The sequence below is a fragment of the Tachyglossus aculeatus genome, chromosome 2 (assembly GCF_015852505.1).
Source record: "Tachyglossus aculeatus isolate mTacAcu1 chromosome 2, mTacAcu1.pri, whole genome shotgun sequence".
In the NCBI taxonomy this organism is placed as follows: domain Eukaryota; kingdom Metazoa; phylum Chordata; class Mammalia; order Monotremata; family Tachyglossidae; genus Tachyglossus; species Tachyglossus aculeatus.
Genome location: NC_052067.1, coordinates 53,109,084 through 53,130,159, shown reverse-complemented (window position 1 = coordinate 53,130,159; position 21,076 = coordinate 53,109,084). Strand labels below are relative to the sequence as shown.

The following is a 21,076-nucleotide window of genomic DNA, read 5'->3' as shown; positions in this document are numbered from 1 at the left end:
CTCCCCTTCAGCCGGTGCCCAGAAGCATGGCACATGCCAACGAGGGGCCAAAGAGGCACCGGACGAAGGACGGGGGAGTCCCCCGGCCGGAGGAGCTAGCTCGGGGAGAATGGACTTTTCAAACTTGACTGTTTAAAGATAGGGGCGAAGAGGGAGCGAAAGTACAGCCAATAGCGGGTGAAGACATTGGAAAGTGAGTAAGAAGCTGGAGCTTGGATGCCAGTCTGGTTCAGGAGCTGAGGCTTGGAGCACTTAGTACAGTGGGCAGACTGATCAAGCATCCTTCTCTCGGCCCCCATTTCCAACTCCCGTGCTCCCCACCTACAGCCACGGGGATGTAGGAAAAAAAGACACCCTCCCCTCCCCTCCGCCTGGCCTCATTTCCTCACCAAACTCCGCCAAGTCGAAGACAAGTCCCCCTCTCCCGTTGCCTCATCAAAACCCAGCTCTCCCCCAAAGTTTCCCCGACACCAGCGCAGAAAAGAGGGGAAAAACGACATACATTGCGAATACCCAGACTGCTGATTGTCTGTGGCCTCGTCCAGCAGGTCTTTGTGATCGCTTCTGAAACAAAAAAAAGGACACAGGGGGGTCACTCTGGCCCCTCGGTGGATGCGGACAAACAGCCCACGTTCCTTCCTCTCCGCTGGGCTGGTTCTCACAGAGGGATGTTTGCATTTCCTCACCTTTCCTTAGCATCAAGGAAGGCCTTTGCAAAGGGGTTGTATTTGATCTTCAGGGCTGTTATCTGAAAAACAAGAGTTGGGCTTGCTGGAATCCTCGCTCATCGTCGTCGCCATTCAGAGTATTTAATTTGGCCCGAAATAGGCTCCTAGAAACTTGAATTGTTATCGGTCTTCCTCGCGAATCTTTCTACTAGAAATGGAACTGGCAGTGGTGCTCAGAGTAATTATGATTTTCGTACGGGAAAATTCACTTAAGTAGACTGATGAAGAAGAAACCACTGAAAAAAAAAAACCTTTGCTCGTCCAAAAATTCAAAAGTAGTTGGTGCAACAACTGTAAAGTCATTTATTACTGTTTTCCACCTAATAAAAGTTGCTCCTCGTTGTAACAAGTAAAATAATGACAAGCAGAGTGAGCCGGCCAAAAGACACAGGCCTAGGTTACAATCTCCTAGAATAGTGCTTTGCACATAGTAAGCGCTTAACAAATACCATTATCAAATCTGGAATCTGCCACTTGCCTCCTGTGTGACTTTGGTCAAGCCCAATAACTTCTCTGGACCTCAGTTTGCTCATCAGTCAATCAATTAACGGTATTTCTTGAGCACTTACTAAGTGCAGAGCACTGTACTAAGCGTTTGGGAGAGTACAATACAGCAGAATTAGCAGATATACATTCCCTGCCTTGTAATGAGCTCATCTGTAAAACTAGTATTAAATACATATTCTCCCGCTCAGACCAAGGACAGGGATTGTATCTGATCTAATAATAATAATAATAATAATAAAATTGTGGTGTTTGTTAAGCGCTTACTATGTGCCAAACACTGTTCTAAGCCCTGGGGTGAATGCCAGCAAATCTGGTTGGACACAGTCCCTGTCCCACAGAGGGCTCACAATTTTGATCCCCATTTTACAGATGAAGGACCCGAGGCACAGAGAAGCAAAGTGACTTGCCCAAGGACCCACAGCTGAAATGTGGCAGATGTGGGATTCGAACCCACGACCTCTGACTCTCAAGCCCATGCTCTTTCTACTAGGCCATGCTGCTACTACTACTACCACTAATAATAATAATGACAATGGTATTTGTTAAGCACTTACTATGTGCCAAGCACTGTTCTAAGCGCTGAGGTAGATACAAGGTAATTGTGTTTTCCCAGGTGGGGCTTACAGTCTTCATCCCCATTTTACAGGTGAGGCAACTGAGGCCCAGAGAAGTGGAGTGACTTGCCCCAAGTCACACAGCTGTTAAGTGGCAGAGGCAGGATTAGAACCCATGACCTCCAACTGCCAAGCCTGGGCTCTTTCCACTAGGCCATGCTGCTTTTATTCATTCAGTAGTCCCCACAGTACGGAGCACAGTGTTTGTCACTTAAATATCACAATTCCCATCACTTTTATCATTTCAGAGAAACAGCGTGGCCTGGTGGACCGCGAGCCTGGGGGTCAGAAAGTCTTGGGTTCTAATCCTGTTTCCGTGGCTGTGGGACTTTGGGCAGGTCCATTCACTTCCCTGTGTCTCAACCACCTGATCTGTAAAATGGGGATTAAGACTGTGAGCCCCAGGTGGGACAGGGAGGGGGTCCAACCTTGATTAGCTTGGATCCACCGCAGTGCTTAGTACAGTTCCTGGAAAAATAGTAAGCGCCTAAATACCAATAAAACACAAAGGGACTTGGTTTCTGATCCCGGCTCTGCCACTTGTGTGCTTTGTGAGCAAGTCACTTCACTTCTCTGTGCCTCAGTTACCTCCTCTGTAAAATGGGAATGAAGGCTGTGAGCCCCATGTGGGACGGGGACTGTGTCCAACCTGATCTACCCAGGTGCTTAGTACAGTGCCTGGCACATAGTAAGCACTTAACAAAGACCATCAAAGAAATTGTAAAGAGCAACCCGTCGGCACATAGGAGGGCAGGGAGGATTGGATTTTGAAAAAACACCTAAACCCCTACAATGGCACAGACTAGATGGTTCCTTAGCCCGTTTGCGAGGCTTTCAATCAATCAATCAATCAATCGTATTTATTGAGCGCTTACTGTGCTGTACTAAGCGCTTGGGAAGTACAAGTTGGCATCTCTTTCAAGGGCAACTCTTCTGTCTCTCTCTGAGCCTGGAATACACCCAAATACGTTTCCACTCTGAACAGACAAACACCGGTCTTCGATTTCCAAGTGTTAAATTGCTGCGTGACATTGGGTAAATCACTTACCTTCTCTGTGCCTCAGTGTCCTCAATCAATGGGATTTGATACCCATTCTCCCTCCCCCTTTTGACTATGAGCCCCGCGTGGGACAGGGACCGCGTCCGATCGGATTATCTTGTATCTACCCCAATGCTTAGAATAGTGCTCGGCACCTAGCAAGTGCTTAATACCACAATTATCAGCATTATTTATGTAGAAAAACTCAAGATTTCTGAAATGTAGGAAAACGAACATTTCTGCAACTGCTTCACGAACTTCAGGCTCTGAAGAAGTACCATTCAGAGATCAAGGCTTCGGTTTAGGCGAAAGTCAAATCAGTGGCATTTATTGAGCACTTACTCTGTGCGGGATGCTGTACTAAGTGCTTAGAAGGTAGACACTATTCATGCAAAAAAGAATTGCCCTCTCCTGAGTCCTTATGTCCATGCTCTGCCCACAATAAACATTCAATAAATACCATGGACCGATTGATCCTACGAAGGGCGTCAGGCAGTCAGTCAAGGGTTATTTATTGAGCGCCTTCTGTGCGCCGAGCACTGTATTAAGCCCTTGGGAGAGTACAATAGAATAAACAGGTACATTCCCTGCCCCCAGCGTGCTTAAAGTCAAGCCAAATGCACTCAAGCAGAGGAAACTCCATTCCAAACATGGACTGGTCCTCCATAGATGTCAAGGTCCTACTGAGGGCTCACCTCCTCCAGGAGGCCTTCCCAGACTGAGCCCCCTCCTTCCTCTCCCCCTCGTCCCCCTCTCCATCCCCCCGTCTTACCTCCTTCCCTTCCCCACAGCACCCGCATATATGTATATATGTTTGTACATATTTGTTATTCTATTTATTTATTTATTTTACTTGTACATATCTATTCTATTTATTTTATTTTGTTAATATGCTTGGTTTTGTTCTCCGTCTCCCCCTTCTCGACTGTGAGCCCACTGTTGGGTAGGGACTGTCTCTATATGTTGCCAACTTGTACTTCCCAAGCACTTAGTACAGTGATCTGCACACAGTAAGCGCTCAATAAATACGACTGATGATGATGATGACGATGATATGTTTGTACATATTTATTACTCTATTTATTTATTTATTTTACTTGTACATATCTATTCTATTTATTTTATTTTGTTAATATGTTTGGTTTTGTTCTCCGTCTCCCCCTTCTAGACTGAGCCCACTGTTGGGTAGGGACTGTCTCTATATGTTGCCAACTTGTACTTCCCAAGCGCTTAGTACAGTGCTCTGCACACAGTAAGCGCTCAATAAATACGATTATGACGATATGTTTGTACATATTTATTACTCCACTTATTTATTTTATTTGCACATATCTATTCTATTTATTTTATTTTGTTAATATGTTTGGTTTTGTTCTCTGTCTCCCCCTTCTAGACTGTGAGCCCACTGTTGGGTAGGGACTGTCTCTATATGTTGCCAACTTGTACTTCCCAAGCGCTTAGTCCAGTGCTCTGCACACAGTAAGCGCTCAATAAATACGATTGATGATGATGATATGTTTGTACATATTTATTACTCTATTTATTTTACTTGTACATATCTATTCTATTTATTTTATTTTGTTAATATGTTTGGTTTTGTTCTCCGTCTCCCCCTTCTCGACTGTGAGCTCACTGGTGGGTAGGGACCGTCTCTATATGTTGCCAACTTGTGCTTCCCAAGCGCTTAATACAGTGCTCTGCACACAGTAAGCGCTCAATAAATACGACTGATGATGATGATGACGATGATATGTTTGTACATATTTATTACTCTATTTATTTATTTATTTTACTTGTACATATCTATTCTATTTATTTTATTTTGTTAATATGTTTGGTTTTGTTCTCCGTCTCCCCCTTCTAGACTGTGAGCCCACTGTTGGGTAGGGACTGTCTCTATATGTTGCCAACTTGTACTTCCCAAGCGCTTAGTACAGTGCTCTGCACACAGTAAGCGCTCAATAAATACGATTATGATGATATGTTTGTACATATTTATTACTCTATTTATTTATTTTACTTGTACATATCTATTCTATTTATTTTATTTTGTTAATATGTTTGGTTTTGTTCTCCGTCTCCCCCTTCTTGACTGTGAGCTCACTGTTGGGTAGGGACCGTCTCTATATGTTGCCAACTTGTGCTTCCCAAGCGCTTAGTACAGTGCTCTGCACACAGTAAGCGCTCAATAAATACGATTGATGATGATGATATGTTTGTACATATTTATTACTCTATTTATTTATTTTACTTGTACACATCTATTCTATTTATTTTATTTTGTTAACATGTTTGGTTTTGTTCTCCGTCTCCCCCTTCTCGACTGTGAGCCCACTGTTGGGTAGGGACTGTCTCTATATGTTGCCCAAGCGCTTAGTACAGTGCTCTGCACACAGTAAGCGCTCAATAAATACGATTGATGATGATGATGATGATGATATGTTTGTACATATTTATTACTCTATTTATTTATTTATTTTACTTGTACATATCTATTCTATTTATTTGATTTTGTTAATATGTTTGGTTTTGTTCTCCGTCTCCCCCTTCTCGACTGTGAGCCCACTGTTGGGTAGGGACCGTCTCTCTATGTTGCCAACGTGGACTTCCCAAGCGCTTAGTCCAGTGCTCTGCACACAGTAAGCGCTCAATAAATACGATTGATGATGATGATATGTTTGTACATATTTATTACTCTATATTTATTTTACTTGTACATATCTATTCTATTTATTTTATTTTGTTAACATGTTTGGTTTTGTTCTCCGTCTCCCCCTTCTTGACTGTGAGCTCACTGTTGGGTAGGGACCGTCTCTATATGTTGCCAACTTGTGCTTCTCAAGCGCTTAGTACAGTGCTCTGCACACAGTAAGCGCTCAATAAATACGATTGATGATGATGATATGTTTGTACATATTTATTACTCTATTTATTTTACTTGTACATATCTATTCTATTTATTTTATTTTGTTAATATGTTTGGTTTTGTTCTCCGTCTCCCCCTTCTCAACTGTGAGCCCACTGTTGGGTAGGGACCGTCTCTCTATGTTGCCAACTTGGACTTCCCAAGCGCTTAGTACAGTGCTCTGCACACAGTAAGCGCTCAATAAATACGATTGATGATGATGATATGTTTGTACATATTTATTACTCTATTTATTTATTTATTTTACTTGTACCTATCTATTCTATTTATTTTATTTTGTTAACATGTTTGGTTTTGTTCTCCGTCTCCCCCTTCTCGACTGTGAGCCCACTGTTGGGTAGGGACTGTCTCTCTACGCTGCCAACTTGGACTTCCCAAGCGCTTAATACAGTGCTCTGCACACAGTAAGCGCTCGATAAATACGATTGATTGATTGATTGTCCCCGCAGCCGTCCGTACCTCCTCGTTCTGGTAGGCCGTGACGGCGATGAACTGGGTTTCCGGGAAGGCGTGGCTCGTGATCATGCGCTGGGGGCTGCCGACTCTCACGATGTGGATCCGAGGCTCGTATTTGTGCAAGGAGTTGAGCATGATCTGGGAAAGACAGGGATCGGAGGAGGCGGGAAGGAGGAGGAGAGGTCGAGGACACCACCTCCCTGCTCCCTCGGGACACCACGGGAAGGGCGAGGGGGGCAATCCGGGCTGCCTTCCCCCGACAACGCCCACCCTCTAAAGGAGCAGATCAAACGATCATGGCGTAGTGGGAGTCGTTAGGTCATGGGTTCTAGTCCCAGCCCCTCCACTTGTCCGCTGTGTGGCCTCGAGCTAGTCCCTTCCCTTCTCTGGGCCTCGGTCACTTCGTATGGAAAATGGGGACGGACGCCGTGAGCCTGATGTGGGACAGCGACTGTGCCCAACCTGATCTGCTTGTACAATAATTCTAGGCCGTGAGCCCATTTCTAGACCGTGAGCCCGTTGTTGGGTGGGGACGGTCTCTATATGTTGCCAACTTGGACTTCCCAAGCGCTTAGTACAGTGTTCTGCATACAGTAAGCGCTCAGTAAATATGATCGAATGAATGACTGATGATAATAATGGCATTTGTTAAGAGCTTACTATCATCAATCGTATTTATTGAGCGCTTACTGTGTGCAGAGCACTGTACTAAGCGCTTACTATGTGCAAAGCACTGTTCCAGGGGAGGTTACAAGGTGATCAGGTTGCCAACTTGTACTTCCCAAGCGCTTAGTACGGTGCTCTGCACACAGTAAGCGCTCAGTAAATACGATTGAATGAATGACTAATCATAATAATGGTATTTGTTAAGAGCTTACTATGCGCAAAGCACTGTTCTAGGGGAGGTTACAAGGTGATCAGGTTGCCAACTTGTACTTCCCAAGCGCTTAGTACAGTGCTCTGCACACAGTAAGCGCTCAGTAAATACAACTGAATGAATGACTAATGATAATAATGGTATTTGTTAAGAGCTTACTATGTGCAAAGCACTGTTCTAGGGGAGGTTACAAGGTGATCAGGTTGCCAACTTGTACTTCCCAAGCGCTTAGTACAGTGCTCTGCACACAGTAAGCGCTCAGTAAATACGACTGAATGAATGACTAATGATAATGATGGTATTTGTTAAGAGCTTACTATGCGCAAAGCACTGTTCTAGGGGAGGTTACAAGGTGATCAGGTGGCCAACTTATACTTCCCAAGCGCTTAGCACAGTGCTCTGCACACAGTAAGCGTTCAGTAAATATGATTGAATGAATGACTAATGATAATAATGGTATTTGTTAAGAGCTTACTGTGTGCAAAGCACTGTTCTAGGGGAGGTTACAAGGTGATCAGGTTGCCAACTTGTACTTCCCAAGCGCTTAGCACAGTGCTCTGCACACAGTAAGCGCTCAGTAAATACGATTGAATGAATGACTAATGATAATAACGGTATTTGTTAAGAGCTTGCTATGTGCAAAGCACTGTTCTTGGGGAGGTTACAAGGTGATCAGGTTGCCAACTTGTACTTCCCAAGCGCTTAGTACGGTGCTCTGCACACAGTAAGCGCTCAGTAAATACGATTGAATGAATGACTAATGATAATAATGGTATTTGTTAAGAGCTTGCTATGCGCAAAGCACTGTTCTAGGGGAGGTTACAAGGTGATCAGATTGCCAACTTGTACTTCCCAAGCGCTTAGTACAGTGCTCTGCACACAGTAAGCGCTCAGTAAATACGATCGAATGAATGACTGATGATAATAATGGTATTTGTTAAGAGCTTACTATCATCAATCGTATTTATTGAGCGCTTACTGTGTGCAGAGCACTGTACTAAGCGCTTACTATGTGCAAAGCACTGTTCTAGGGGAGGTTACAAGGTGATCAGGTTGCCAACTTGTACTTCCCAAGCGCTTAGTATGGTGCTCTGCACATAGTAAGCGCTCAGTAAATACGATTGAATGAATGACTAATGATAATAATGGTATTTGTTAAGAGCTTACTATCATCAATCGTATTTATTGAGCGCTTACTGTGTGCAGAGCACTGTACTAAGCGCTTACTATGTGCAAAGCACTGTTCTAGGGGAGGTTACAAGGTGATCAGGTTGCCAACTTGTACTTCCCAAGCGCTTAGCACAGTGCTCTGCACACAGTAAGCGCTCAGTAAATACGATTGAATGAATGACTAATGATAATAACGGTATTTGTTAAGAGCTTACTGTGTGCAAAGCACTGTTCTAGGGGAGGTTACAAGGTGATCAGGTTGCCAACTTGTACTTCCCAAGCGCTTAGTACAGTGCTCTGCACACAGTAAGCGCTCAGTAAACACGATTGAATGAATGACTAATGATAATAATGGTATTTGTTAAGAGCTTACTATGCGCAAAGCACTGTTCTAGGGAAGGTTACAAGGTGATCAGGTTGCCAACTTGTACTTCCGAAGCGCTTAGTACAGTGCTCTGCACACAGTAAGCGCTCAGTAAATACGATTGAATGAATGACTAATGATAATAATGGTATTTGTTAAGAGCTTACTATGCGCAAAGCACTGTTCTAGGGGAGGTTACAAGGTGATCAGGTTGCCAACTTGTACTTCCCAAGCGCTTAGTACAGTGCTCTGCACACAGTAAGCGCTCAGTAAATACGACTGAATGAATGACTAATGATAATAATGGTATTTGTTAAGAGCTTACTATGCGCAAAGCACCGTTCTAGGGGAGGTTACAAGGTGATCAGGTTGCCAACTTGTACTTCCCAAGCGCTTAGTACAGTGCTCTGCACACAGTAAGCGCTCAATAAATACGATTGATGATGAGTAAGCGCTCGGTAAATACGATTGAATGAATGACTAATGATAATAATGGTATTTGTTAAGAGCTTACTATGTGCAAATCACTGTTCTAGGGGAGGATTACCAGGTGATCAGGTTGTCCCTCGCGGGGGGGCTCACAGTCTTAATCCCCATTTTACAGATGAGGTCACTGAGGCCCAGAGAAGTGAAGTGACTTGCCCAAAGTCACACATCTGACAGTTGGCAGAGCCAGGATTTGAACCCCTGCCCTCTGACTCCAAAGCCCGGGCTCTTGCCACCGAGCCCCACTGCTTCTCAGCGTGTATCCACCCCAGGGCTTGGCATAAGCGCTTAGTGGATCATCATCATCCATCACATTTATTGAGCGCTTACTGTGTGCAGAGCACTGTACTAAGCGCTTGGGAAGTACAAGTTGGCAACATGTAGAGACGGTCCCTACCCTGATACCACCCTTATTGTCATGAAATCAACTTCAAGGGCCCCCACGGGAGCTGCATGGCGGCCGGGCCACCCTGGAAGCAACGTTCGCCGGCCGTTCTCCCAAGCTAAAGCGAGGTGAGAGGAAAGAATACAGTGCTCACGGAGCAGTTGGGTAGGGACCGTCTCTATATGTTGCCATCTTGTACTTCCCTAGCACTTAGTACAGTGCTCTGCACACAGTAAGCGCTCAATAAATACGATTGATTGATTGATTGATTGATTGATCCGCTCCTCAATGTCTGAAGAAGGAGCGCGGCTTAATGGAAAGAGCACAGGCCGGGGAATCAGAGGACCTGGCTTCAAATCCCGGCTCCGCCGCCTGCCTGCTGCTGTGTGACCTCGGGCAAGTCGCTTGACTTCTCCGGACCTCAGTTTCCTCATCTGTAAAAGGGGATTCAAGGCCTGTTCCCCTTCCCCTTTAGATTGTAATTAGATTCCCCCCTTCAAGGCCCTACTGAGAGCTCACCTCCTCCAGGAGGCCTTCCCAGACTGAGCCCCTTCCTTCTTCTCCCCCTCGTCCCCCTCTCCATCCCCCCATCTTACCTCCTGCCCTTCCCCACAGCACCTGTATATATGTATATATGTCTGTACATATTTATTACTCTATTTATTTTACTCGTACATATCTATTCTATTTTATTTTGTTAGTATGTTTGGTTTTGTTCTCTGTCTCCCCCTTTTAGACTGTGAGCCCACTGTTGGGTAGGGACTGTCTCTATATGCTGCCAACTTGTACTTCCCAAGCGCTTAGTACAGTGCTCTGCACACAGTAAGTGCTCAATAAATACAATTGATTGATTGATGGTAACCTCCCCAGCGCTTAGAATGGTGCTTTGCACATAGTAAGCGCTTAATAAATGCCATTATTATTATTATATATACATATATATATTACATAATACATATGTATTATAATTATAATGCACCTACTATAATAATAGTAGATAATAACGTACGAGCCCTTCTAGACTGTGAGCCCACTGTTGGGTAGGGACTGTCTCTATAGGTTGCCAGCTTGTACTTCCCAAGCGCTTAGTACAGTGCTCTGCACACAGTAAGTGCTCAATAAATATGATTGATTGATTGATTGTAATAATAACTGAGGTATTTGTTATGGGCTTATTGTGTACCAATCAATCAATCATGTATATATGTTTGTACATATTTATTACTCTACTTATTTATTTTACTTGTACATATCTATTCCATTTATTTTATTTTGTTAGTATGTTTGGTTTTGTTCTCTGTCTCCCCCTTTTAGGCCGTGAGCCCACTGTTGAGTAGGGACTGTCTCTGTATGCTGCCAACTTGTACTTCCCAAGTGCTTAGTACAGTGCTGTGCACACAGTAAGTGCTCAGTAAATACGACTGATTGATTTATTGTAATAACAACTGTGGTATTTGTTATGGGCTTATTGTGTACCAATCAATCAATCATGTATATATGTTTGTACATATTTATTACTCTATTTATTTATTTTACTTGTACATATCTATTCTATTTATTTTATTTTGTTAATATGTTTGGTTTTGTTCTCCATCTCCCCCTTCTAGACTGTGAGCCCACTGTTGGGTAGGGACTGTCTCTATATGCTGCCAACTTGTACTTTCCAAGCGCTTAGTACAGTGCTCTGCACACAGTAAGTGCTCAATAAATATGATTGATTGATTGAAATAATAACTGTGGTATTTGTTATGGGCTTATTGTGTGCCAATCAATCATGTATATATGTTTGTACATATTTATTACTCTACTTATTTATTTTACTTGTACATATCTATTCTATTTATTTTATTGTGTTAGTATGTTTGGTTTTGTTCTCTGTCTCCCCCTTTTATCATTATCATCATCATCATCAATCATATTTATTGAGCGCTTACTATGTGCAGAGCACTGTACTAAGCGCTTGGGAAGTACAAATTGGCAACATATAGAGACAGTCTTTTAGACTGTGAGCCCACTGTTGGGTAGGGGCTGTCTCTATATGTTGCCTACTTGTACTTCCCAAGCGCTTAGTACAGTGCTCTGCACACAGTAAGCGCTCAATAAATAAGATTGATTGATTGATTGATTGTAATAATAACTGTGGTATTTGTTATGGGCTTATTGTCGCCAATCAATCATGTATATATGTTTGTACATATTTATTACTCTATTTATTTATTTTACTTGTACATATCTATTCTATTTATTTTATTTTGTTAGTATGTTTGGTTTTGTTCTCTGCCTCCCCCTTCCAGACTGTGAGCCCACTGTTGGGTAGGGGCTGTCTCTATATGTTGCCTACTTGTACTTCCCAAGCACTTAGTACAGTGCTCTGCACACAGTAAGCGCTCAATAAATACAATTGATTGATTGATTGATATTTATTAAGCGCTTACTGAGGGCAGAGCACCGTACTAAGCGCTGGAGTGGATCCAAGCAAACTGGGTTGGACACAGTCCGTGTCCCACGTGGGGGTCCTTATCCCCATTTTCCAGATGAGGGAACTGAGACCCCGAGAAGTGAAGTGATTTGCCCAAGTCCACCCTGCAGCTACGGGCGGAGCCGGGATTAGAAATAATTAGAAATTAGTCCCAGTCCTGTGCTCTAACCACTAAGCCACACTGTTCTCTACGCCCAATCTGAGGATCCTGTATCCATCCTAGTGCTGAATACAGTTGAATACATTGCTGAATACAAGGTGGAGCAGCGTGGCTCAGTGGAAAGAGCCACGGGTTTTGGAGTCAGAGGTCATGGGTTCAAATCCCGGACTCCGCCAATGGTCAGCTGGGTGACTTTGGGCAAGTCACTTCACTTCTCTGGGCCCCAGTGACCTCACCTGTAAAATGGGGATTAAGACTTTGAGCCCCCCGTGGGACAACCTGATCACCTAGCAACCTCCCCAGCGCTTAGAACAGTGCTTTGCACATAGTAAGTGCCCTCCCTCTGCCCATCCACCAAGCTAGCTCTCTTGCTCCCTTCAAGGCCCTACTGAGAGCTCACCTCCTCCAGGAGGCCTTCCCAGACTGAGCCCCTTCCTATCTCTCCCCCTCCTCCCCCTCTCCATCCCCTGCATCTTACCTCCTTCCCTTCCCCACAGCACCTGTATATATGTATATATGTTTGTACGTATTTAGTACTCTATTTATTTATTTTACTTGTACCTATCTATTCTATTTATTTTATTTTGTTAGTATGTTTGGTTTTGTTCTCTGTCTCTCCCTTCTAGACTGTGAGCCCACTGTTGGGTAGGGACCGTCTCTATATGTTGCCAGCTTGGACTTCCCAAGCGCTTAGTACAGTGCTCTGCACACAGCAGGCGCTCAATAAATACAATTGATTGATTGATTGATTATAAATGTCATTATTATTATTAATCCTGGTTTCTCCATTCGCCAGCTGTGTGATGTTGGGCAAGTCATTGAACTTCTCTGTGTTTCAGTTACCTCATCTGCAAAATGGGGCTTAATACTGTGAGCACCACGTGGGACGATCTGATTACAAATACCATAATTATGATTATTACTATTACAGCGTCTGGCACATAGAAAGCTCTTAACGGATACCGCAGTCCCGAAACGCAGATGACAGGAAGGTGGGTGATTTCAGAGGCGGGCCCGCGCCTGGAAATGCTGAATTTGGGGTGACCCAGGGATTCCTTTTGAGGCTCAAGGAGAGTAGACCGGTGGTGCAGCTAGCCGGGGGAAGATGGGGGGCTTCATCCTACCTGGCCCCCGCCGTTGAGCTTATTGGTGAGTTTGACTTTGCTGAAGGACACGGGCGCCTTCATCCAGTGGGCCCCAAAATTGGGCGAGTCCGGGTGGATGTAGACGCAGCTGGGGGCCTGGGGCTCCGGCTTCCCCCCGGGCACCCACTCGCCGTTCACGTATTTCCAGCGGTGAGCGTCGGCCGCCACGAAGTCCAGCAGGAAGGAGTACATGGCGTTGGGGTCCAAGCCGGACACGCTGACCTTCAGCACCGGGAACATCCTCCTGGAGGGGCGAGGGGAGGGGGCGGAGGGCAACCAGTCACCAGGGGAGAACAGGGATGGGGGAAAAGGTGGGAAGGCCGGCCGGGAGGAAGGAGGTGGAGCGGGGAGAGTGGGGGGGAGGAAAGGGGGCTGAAAGCCGGGGCCAGAGGTGGGAAAAACCGGACAAAACGGCGGGTGTGAGCGGGAGATCTCCATCCCCATCCTACCAGCCGGATCTCAGCGCCTAGCACATAGCAAGCGCTGAACGAACACCACCGTCATCATCGCCCACATCGTGGCTCGGTGGAAAGAGCACGGGTTCAAATCCCAGCCCCGCCAGTTGCCAGCCGGGTGACTTCGGGCAAGTCGCGTCACTTCTCGGGGCCTCAGTGACCTCATCTGTCAAATGGGGAGGAAGACTGTGAGCCCCCCGTGGGACAACCTGATCACCTTGGAACCTCCCCAGCGCTTAGAACAGTGCTTTGCACGTAGTAGGTGCTTAATAAATGCCGTTATTATTATTACTATTATCATCCCACAAAGAGCCGCAGTCTGTAGCCCTTCCTTCCGTCCCCCTGCCTCCAATCAAAAAATTTATCAAGAAAACTACCCCGGCTGCCAACATCCTCAGGTGTGGAGGCAATGCAGGGAACGTGAGACTGTATTATATCATCATCATTCAATCCTATTTGAGCGCTTACTCTGTGAAGAACACCACGCTGAGCGCTTGGGAGAGTACGATACAACAATAAACGGACACAATCCCTGCCCGCTACCAGCTTACGATCTAGAGGATCGATTCATCAGTCAATCGATGGTGTTTACTGTGTACACTGTTCTAAGCACTTGGGAGAGTCCAGTACAACAATCAATCAATCATATTTATTGAGCGCTTACTGTGTGCAGAGCACTGTACTAAGCACATGGGAAGTAGAAGTTGGCAACATATAGAGACAGTCCCTACCCAACAGTGGGCTCACAGTGTAAAAAACTGGATTATCAAACACGTTCCCTGCCCGTAACGAGCTTATAGTCTAGAGGGAGAGACCGATGTTAAATGAATAAATACATTTATTTAATTTTGTTAGTTTGTTTTGTTGTCTGTCTCCCCCCTTCTAGACTGTGAGCCCATTGTTGGGGAGCGACCATCTCTATACGTTGCTGACTTGTACTTCCCAAGCGCTTAGTACAGTGCTCTGGACACAGTAAGTGCTCAATAAATACGATTGAATGAACGATTGAATGAATTCAAAGATAGGTACTTAAGTGGGGTTGGGGGCCGGGGTGGGTGGTGAATATCAAATGTCATGCTCTCCCAGGTGCTTAGTACAGTGCTCTGCACAAAGTAAGCACTCACTAAATATCACTGATTAATTGACTGCCCCTTGGCTGCCCGGAAACCAGTCTCCCACACTTGGGGACTCTGGCCAGAGCGGACATCGGGGGTTTGTCAACTCTTTTGTACAGTGCTTTCCCAAGCATAACCACAATATCTCTGCCACTTGTCTGCTGTGTGTCCTTGGGCAAGTCACTTCACTTCTCTGGGCCTCAGTTCCCTCATCTGTAAAATGGGGATCGAGACTGTGAGCCCCCTCTGGGACAGGGACCGTGTCCAACCCCATTACTTTGTATCCACCCCAGTGCTTAGAACAGTGCTTGGCAGATAGCGCTTAACTAGTGCCCTAATTATTATTCTCCGGGCCTCAGTTATCACATCTGTAAAGTGGGGATTGAGACTGTGAGTCCCCTTTGGGACAGGGACTGTGTCAATCAATCAATCAATCGTATTTATCGAGCGCTTACTGTGTGCAGAGCACTCTACTAAGCGCTTAGGAAGTACAAGTTGGCAACATATAGAGACGGTCCCTACCCAACAGTGGGCTCACAGTCTAGAACAGGGAGACGGAGAACAAAACCAAACATAAAATAAAAGAAATAGAATAGATATGTACAAGATAAATAAATAGAGTAATAAATATGTACAAACATATATACATATATACAGGTGCTGTGGGGAAGGGAAGGAGGTAAGATGAGGGGGATGGAGAGGGGCATGAGTGGGAGAGGAAGGAAGGAAGGGGAAGGAAGTGTCCAACTTGATTACTCTGTTTCAATCAATCAATCAATCACATTTATTGAGCGCTTACTGTGTGCAGAGCACTGTACTAAGCGCTTGGGAAGTACTAGTTGGCAATATATAGAGACAGTCCCTACCCAACAGTGGGCTCACAGTCTAAAAGTATCCACCCCAGTGCTTAGAACAGTGATTGGCGAGTGCCATAATTCTTATTCTCTGGGCCTCAGTTACCTCATCTGTCAAATGGGCCTCAAGACAGTGAGTCCAATGTGGAACAGGGACTGTGTCCGATCCGATTTGCTTGTATCCCTGCCCTTCAGCGCTTAGTACGGTGCCTGGAACATAGTGAGCACTTAAACACCCCAGTTATTATTCCGCAGACAATAAGCGCTCGATAAATGTCTTACAAAGACCCCAAAGCGGTTCCCCTTTCCCCTTTGCTGTCCAAATCTTGCCCTCCTCAACCTCATCACCCTTCCAAGGTGTCCTCCCCTCCTCAATCAGTCAATCAATCAATCAATCATTTTACTGAGCGCTTACTGTGTGCAGAGCACTGGACTAAGCGCTTGGGAAGTCCAAGTTGGCAACATATAGAGACGGTCCCTACCCAACAGTGGGCTCACAGTCTAAAAGGGGGAGACAGAGAACAAAACCAAACATACTAACAAAATAAAATAAATAGAATAGATATCATCATCAATCGTATTTATTGAGCGCTTACTGTGTGCAGAGCACTGTACTAAGCGCTTGGGAAGTACAAGCTGGCAACATATAGAGACAGTCCCTACCCACCAGTGGGCTCACAGTCTAAAAGGGGGAGACAGAGAACAAAACCAAACATACTAACAAAATAAAAGAAATAGAATAGATATCATCATCAATCATATTTATTGAGCGCTTACTGTGTGCAGAGCACTGTACTAAGCGCTTGGGAAGTCCAAGTTGGCAACATATAGAGACAGTCCCTACCCAACAGTGGGCTCACAGTCTAAAAGGGGGAGACAGAGAACAAAACCAAACATACTAACAAAATAAAATAAATAGAATAGATAGGTACAAGTAAAATAAATAGAGTAATAAATATGTAATGATGATGATGATGGCATTTGTTAAGTGCTTACTATGTGCAGAGCACTGTTCTAAGCGCTGGGGGTGGATACAAGGTGATCAAGTTGTCCCACATGGGGCTCACAGTCTTAATCCCCATTTTACAGATGAGGTAACTGAGGCTCAGAGAAGTGAAGTGACTTGCCCAAGGTCACACAGCAGACACGTGGTGGAGCCGGGATTCGAACCCATGACCTCTGACTCCAAAGCCCGTGCTCTTCTCCACTGAGCCACGATATACATATATACAGGTAGCCCTGCAACCCCCCCAAGCCCCATCCCTTCTCCACGTCCATCCATGCATTCCATCGTATTTATGGAGCGCTTACCGAGTGAAAAGCGCTGTACTAAGCGCTTAGGAGAGTACAATGCAACAAGAAACAGACATTTCCTGCCCACTGGGAGCTCAAAGCGGCTCAACTCCAGAAGTTGTTCTGCCGGGACCTCTGGTCGACGACATTGAGTTGGACCGGACCGGGCCAGAGCCTGTGAGCCCGCTGTTGGGTAGGGACCGTCTCTCTATGTTGCCAACTTGTCCTTCCCAAGCGCTTAGTACAGTGCTCTGCACACAGTAAGCGCTCAATAAATACGACTGAATGAATGAATGAAGGCCTGGGAGTTGGAAGGTCAAGGGTTCTAATCCGGGCTCCTCCACTTGTCGCCTACTTCTCCCTTCACTTCTCTGTGCCTCAGTCCCTTCATCTGTAAAATGGGGATTAAGACTGTGAACTCCCCGGGGGACAAGGAGCCCACTGTTGGGTAGGGACCGTCTCTATAGGTTGCCAACTTGGACTTCCCAAGCGCTTAGTACAGTGCTCTGCACACAGTCAGCGCTCAATAAATACGATTGATTGATTGACTGCGTCCAAACCGACTGGCTTGTATCCACCCCAGGGCTTAGTACAGTGCCCGGCACATGATAAGCACTTAACGAATACCAAAATTATTATTATACTCTGGGCCTCAGTTATCTCATCTGCAAAGTGGGGATTGAAACTGTGAGCCCCACATTGGACAAGGAACAGTGTCTAACGCGAGTGGCGTGTATCCACCCCAGCGCTTAGTATAGTGCCCGGCACATAGTAAGCGCTTAGCAAATACCACAATTATTATTCTCTAGACCTCAGTTATCTCATCTGCAAAGTGGGGATTGAAACTGTGGGCCCCACATTGGACGAGGAACTGTGTCCAACGCGAGTGGCTTGTATCCACCCCAGCGCTTAGTACAGTGCCCGGCACATAGTAAGCGCTTAGCAAATACCACAATTATTATTATTATTCCCTAGGCCTCAGTTATCTCATCTGCAAAGTGGAGATTGAGACTGTGAACCCCCTGTGGGACTGTGTCTAACGCGAGTGGCTTGTATCCACCCCAGCGCTAAGCTCTTAATAGAGTGCTAAACGCTTAGTACAGTGTTCTGGACAAAGTAGGTGCTCAATAAATATGATTGAATTGAATGAAATACCAAAATTATTATTATACTCTGGGTCTCAGAGGCAGCGTGGCTTAGTGGAAAGAGCCAGGGCATGGAAGTCGGAGGTCGTGGGTTCTAATCTCGGCTGCACCACTTGTCTACTGTGTGATTTGGGGCAAGTCACTCCACCTCGCTGTGCCTCAGTTCCCTCATCTGTAAAATGGGGATGAAGACTGTGAGCCCCACACGTGACAACCTGATTACCTTGTATCTCCCCCAGCGCTTAGAACAGTGCTTGGCACATAGTAAGCGCTGAACAAATACCATCATCATCATCATCTACAGAGTGGGGATTGAGACTGTGAGCCCCACGTGGGAATAGGGACTGTGTCCACCGCGAATGGCTTGTATCCACCCCAACGCTTAGTACAGTGCCCGGCACCTAGTGAGCGCTTTGCAACTACCGCAATGATGATTATTATCCTCTGGGCCTCAGTTATCTCAGCTGCAGAGTGGGGATGGAGACCGCAAGCCCCGCGTGGGACAGGGACTGTGTCCAACCTGTGCAGCTTGTATCCACCCCAGCGCTTAGTACAGTGCCCGACACATAGTGAGCGCTTCGTAACTACCACGGTGATGATTATTATTCAGTAGTGAGCGCTTCGCAACTACCACAGTGATGATGATTATCCTCTGGCCCTCAGTTAGCTGCAGAATGGGGATGGAGACTGCGAGCCCCACATGGGACAGGGACTGCGTCCAACCTGTGCGGCTTGTATCCACCCCAGCGCTTAGTACAGTGCCCGACACATAGTGAGCGCTTCGTAACTACCACAGTGATGATTATTATTCAATAGTGAGCGCTTCGCAACTGCCACAGTGATGATTATTATCCTCTGGCCCTCAGCTGCAGAGTGGGGATGGAGACAGCGAGCCCCACTTGGGACAGAGACTGTGTCCAACCTGTGCGGCTTGTATCCACCCCAGCGCTTAGTACAGTGCCCGGCACATAGTGAGCGCTTCGTAACTACCACGGTGATGATTACTATTCAATAGTGAGCGCTTTGCAACTACCACAGTGATGATTATCATCCTCTGGCCCTCAGTTAGCTGCAGAGTGGGGATGGAGACTGCGAGCCCCACATGGGACAGAGACTGTGTCCAACCTGTGCGGCTTGTATCCACCCCAGCGCTTAGTACAGTGTCCGACACATAGTGAGCGCTTCGTAACTACCACAGTGATGATTATTATTCAGTAGTGAGCGCTTTGCAACTACCACAGTGATGATGATTATCCTCTGGCCCTCAGTTAGCTGCAGAGTGGGGATGGAGACTGCGAGCCCCACATGGGACAGGGACTGCGTCCAACCTGTGCGGCTTGTATCCACCCCAGCGCTTAGTACAGTGTCCGGCACATAGTGAGCGCTTCGTAACTACCACGGTGATGATTATTATTCAGTAGTGAGCGCTTCGCAACTATCACAGTGATGATGATTATCCTCTGGCCCTCAGTTAGCTGCAGAGTGGGGATGAAGACTGCGAGCCCCACATGGGACAGGGACTGCGTCCAAACTGTGCGGCTTGTATCCACCCCAGCGCTTAGTACAGTGCCCGGCACATAGTGAGCGCTCCGTAACTAACACAGTAATGATTATTATTCAATAATGAGCGCTTCGCAACTACCACAGTGATGATGATTATCCTCTGGCCCTCAGTTAGCTGCAGAGTGGGGATGGAGACTGCGAGCCCCACATGGGACAGGGACTGCGTCCAACCTGTGCGGCTTGTATCCACCCCAGCGCTTAGTACAGTGCCCGGCACATAGTGAGCGCTCCGTAACTACCACAGTAATGATTATTATTCAATAATGAGCGCTTCGCAACTACCACAGTGATGATTATTATCCTCTGGCCCTCAGTTAGCTGCAGAGTGGGGATGGAGACTGCGAGCCCCACATGGGACAGGGACTGCGTCCAACCTGTGCGGCTTGTATCCACTCCAGCGCTTAGTACAGTGCCCGGCACATAGTGAGCGCTCCGTAACTACCACAGTAATGATTATTATTCAATAATGAGCGCTTCGCAACTACCACAGTGATGATTATTATCCTCTGGCCCTCAGCTGCAGAGTGGGGATGGAGAGTGCGAGCCCCAAGTGGGGCAAGGGCCAAGAGGATCCCCCCCCGCACCACCCTCACCCCCGGCGCTCAGCAAGTAGCCGGCGGCCGATTACCTGCCGTTCTTGGTGACGATCATCTCGTTGGTGAGCTCCTTGAAGCGCAGCCAGAGCTCGCCGTCCAGCAGCGTGACCCTCAGCTCCCTCTCGGTGGGGTCCCCCTTCTCGCTGCCCGCCTGCAGCTCGTTGTCCACGGCGCTGAGGAGGTGGTCCACGCGGGCCTGCAGGCTCTTCCCCGGGCCCTCCGCGCCGGGGGACCCCATCCTCCCGCGCCCGGGGGGGGGGGGGGCAAAGAGGGGGGCCGGGAAAGTCCAGGGGGGGCGGAGGAGTCCAGCTTTTGGGGAGGGGGGACCCCACTTCCAAAGGGGACTGGAGAAATCGGGGAGCGGGGGGAGCGCCCCGCTGGGGGTTTAATTCTAGCGGGGGCCGCCCTTGGGGCCCCCTATAAATAAGGGCTCGGCGGCCCGCGGGGAGAGGCGCGCTTCCGATTGGCCGGCGGGGGCCCTTTAATGTTACCGGGCCGGGCGCTGATTGGCCGGCGGGCCCCTTTGATGTTACCGGGCCGGGCGCTGATTGGCCGGCCGCCCCTTTGATGGGCCCGGGCCGGGCGCTGATTGGCTGGGCGCGGCCACATCAGGGCGAAGCCCGAGCTGTGAATTGCAGCCCGCGGCCCGCTGTTTCATGTGAATCCCCCCCCTGCACTGTCCCCTTTCCCCAACGCTCCGCCCAGTGTTTGCACCTCTT

The 21,076-nt window shown here is 46.9% G+C and overlaps 1 protein-coding gene across 3 annotated transcripts in view; it reads right to left on the bottom strand.

The window, feature by feature from the left end:
• The window catches only part of TBXT (T-box transcription factor T), a 37,902-nt gene extending 17,307 nt beyond the window's left edge, over positions 1-20,595 (bottom strand). For all 3 annotated transcript variants that reach the window (XM_038740935.1, XM_038740944.1, XM_038740953.1), the window contains exons 1-5: positions 20,390-20,595; positions 13,316-13,580; positions 6,274-6,408; positions 687-748; positions 503-564 (exon numbers count right to left, since the gene is read on the bottom strand). In XM_038740935.1, the coding sequence (XP_038596863.1) occupies positions 503-564; positions 687-748; positions 6,274-6,408; positions 13,316-13,580; positions 20,390-20,595 (730 nt within the window). The remainder of the gene's footprint in view (positions 1-502; positions 565-686; positions 749-6,273; positions 6,409-13,315; positions 13,581-20,389) is intronic.
• Positions 20,596-21,076: the final 481 nt, after the last annotated feature.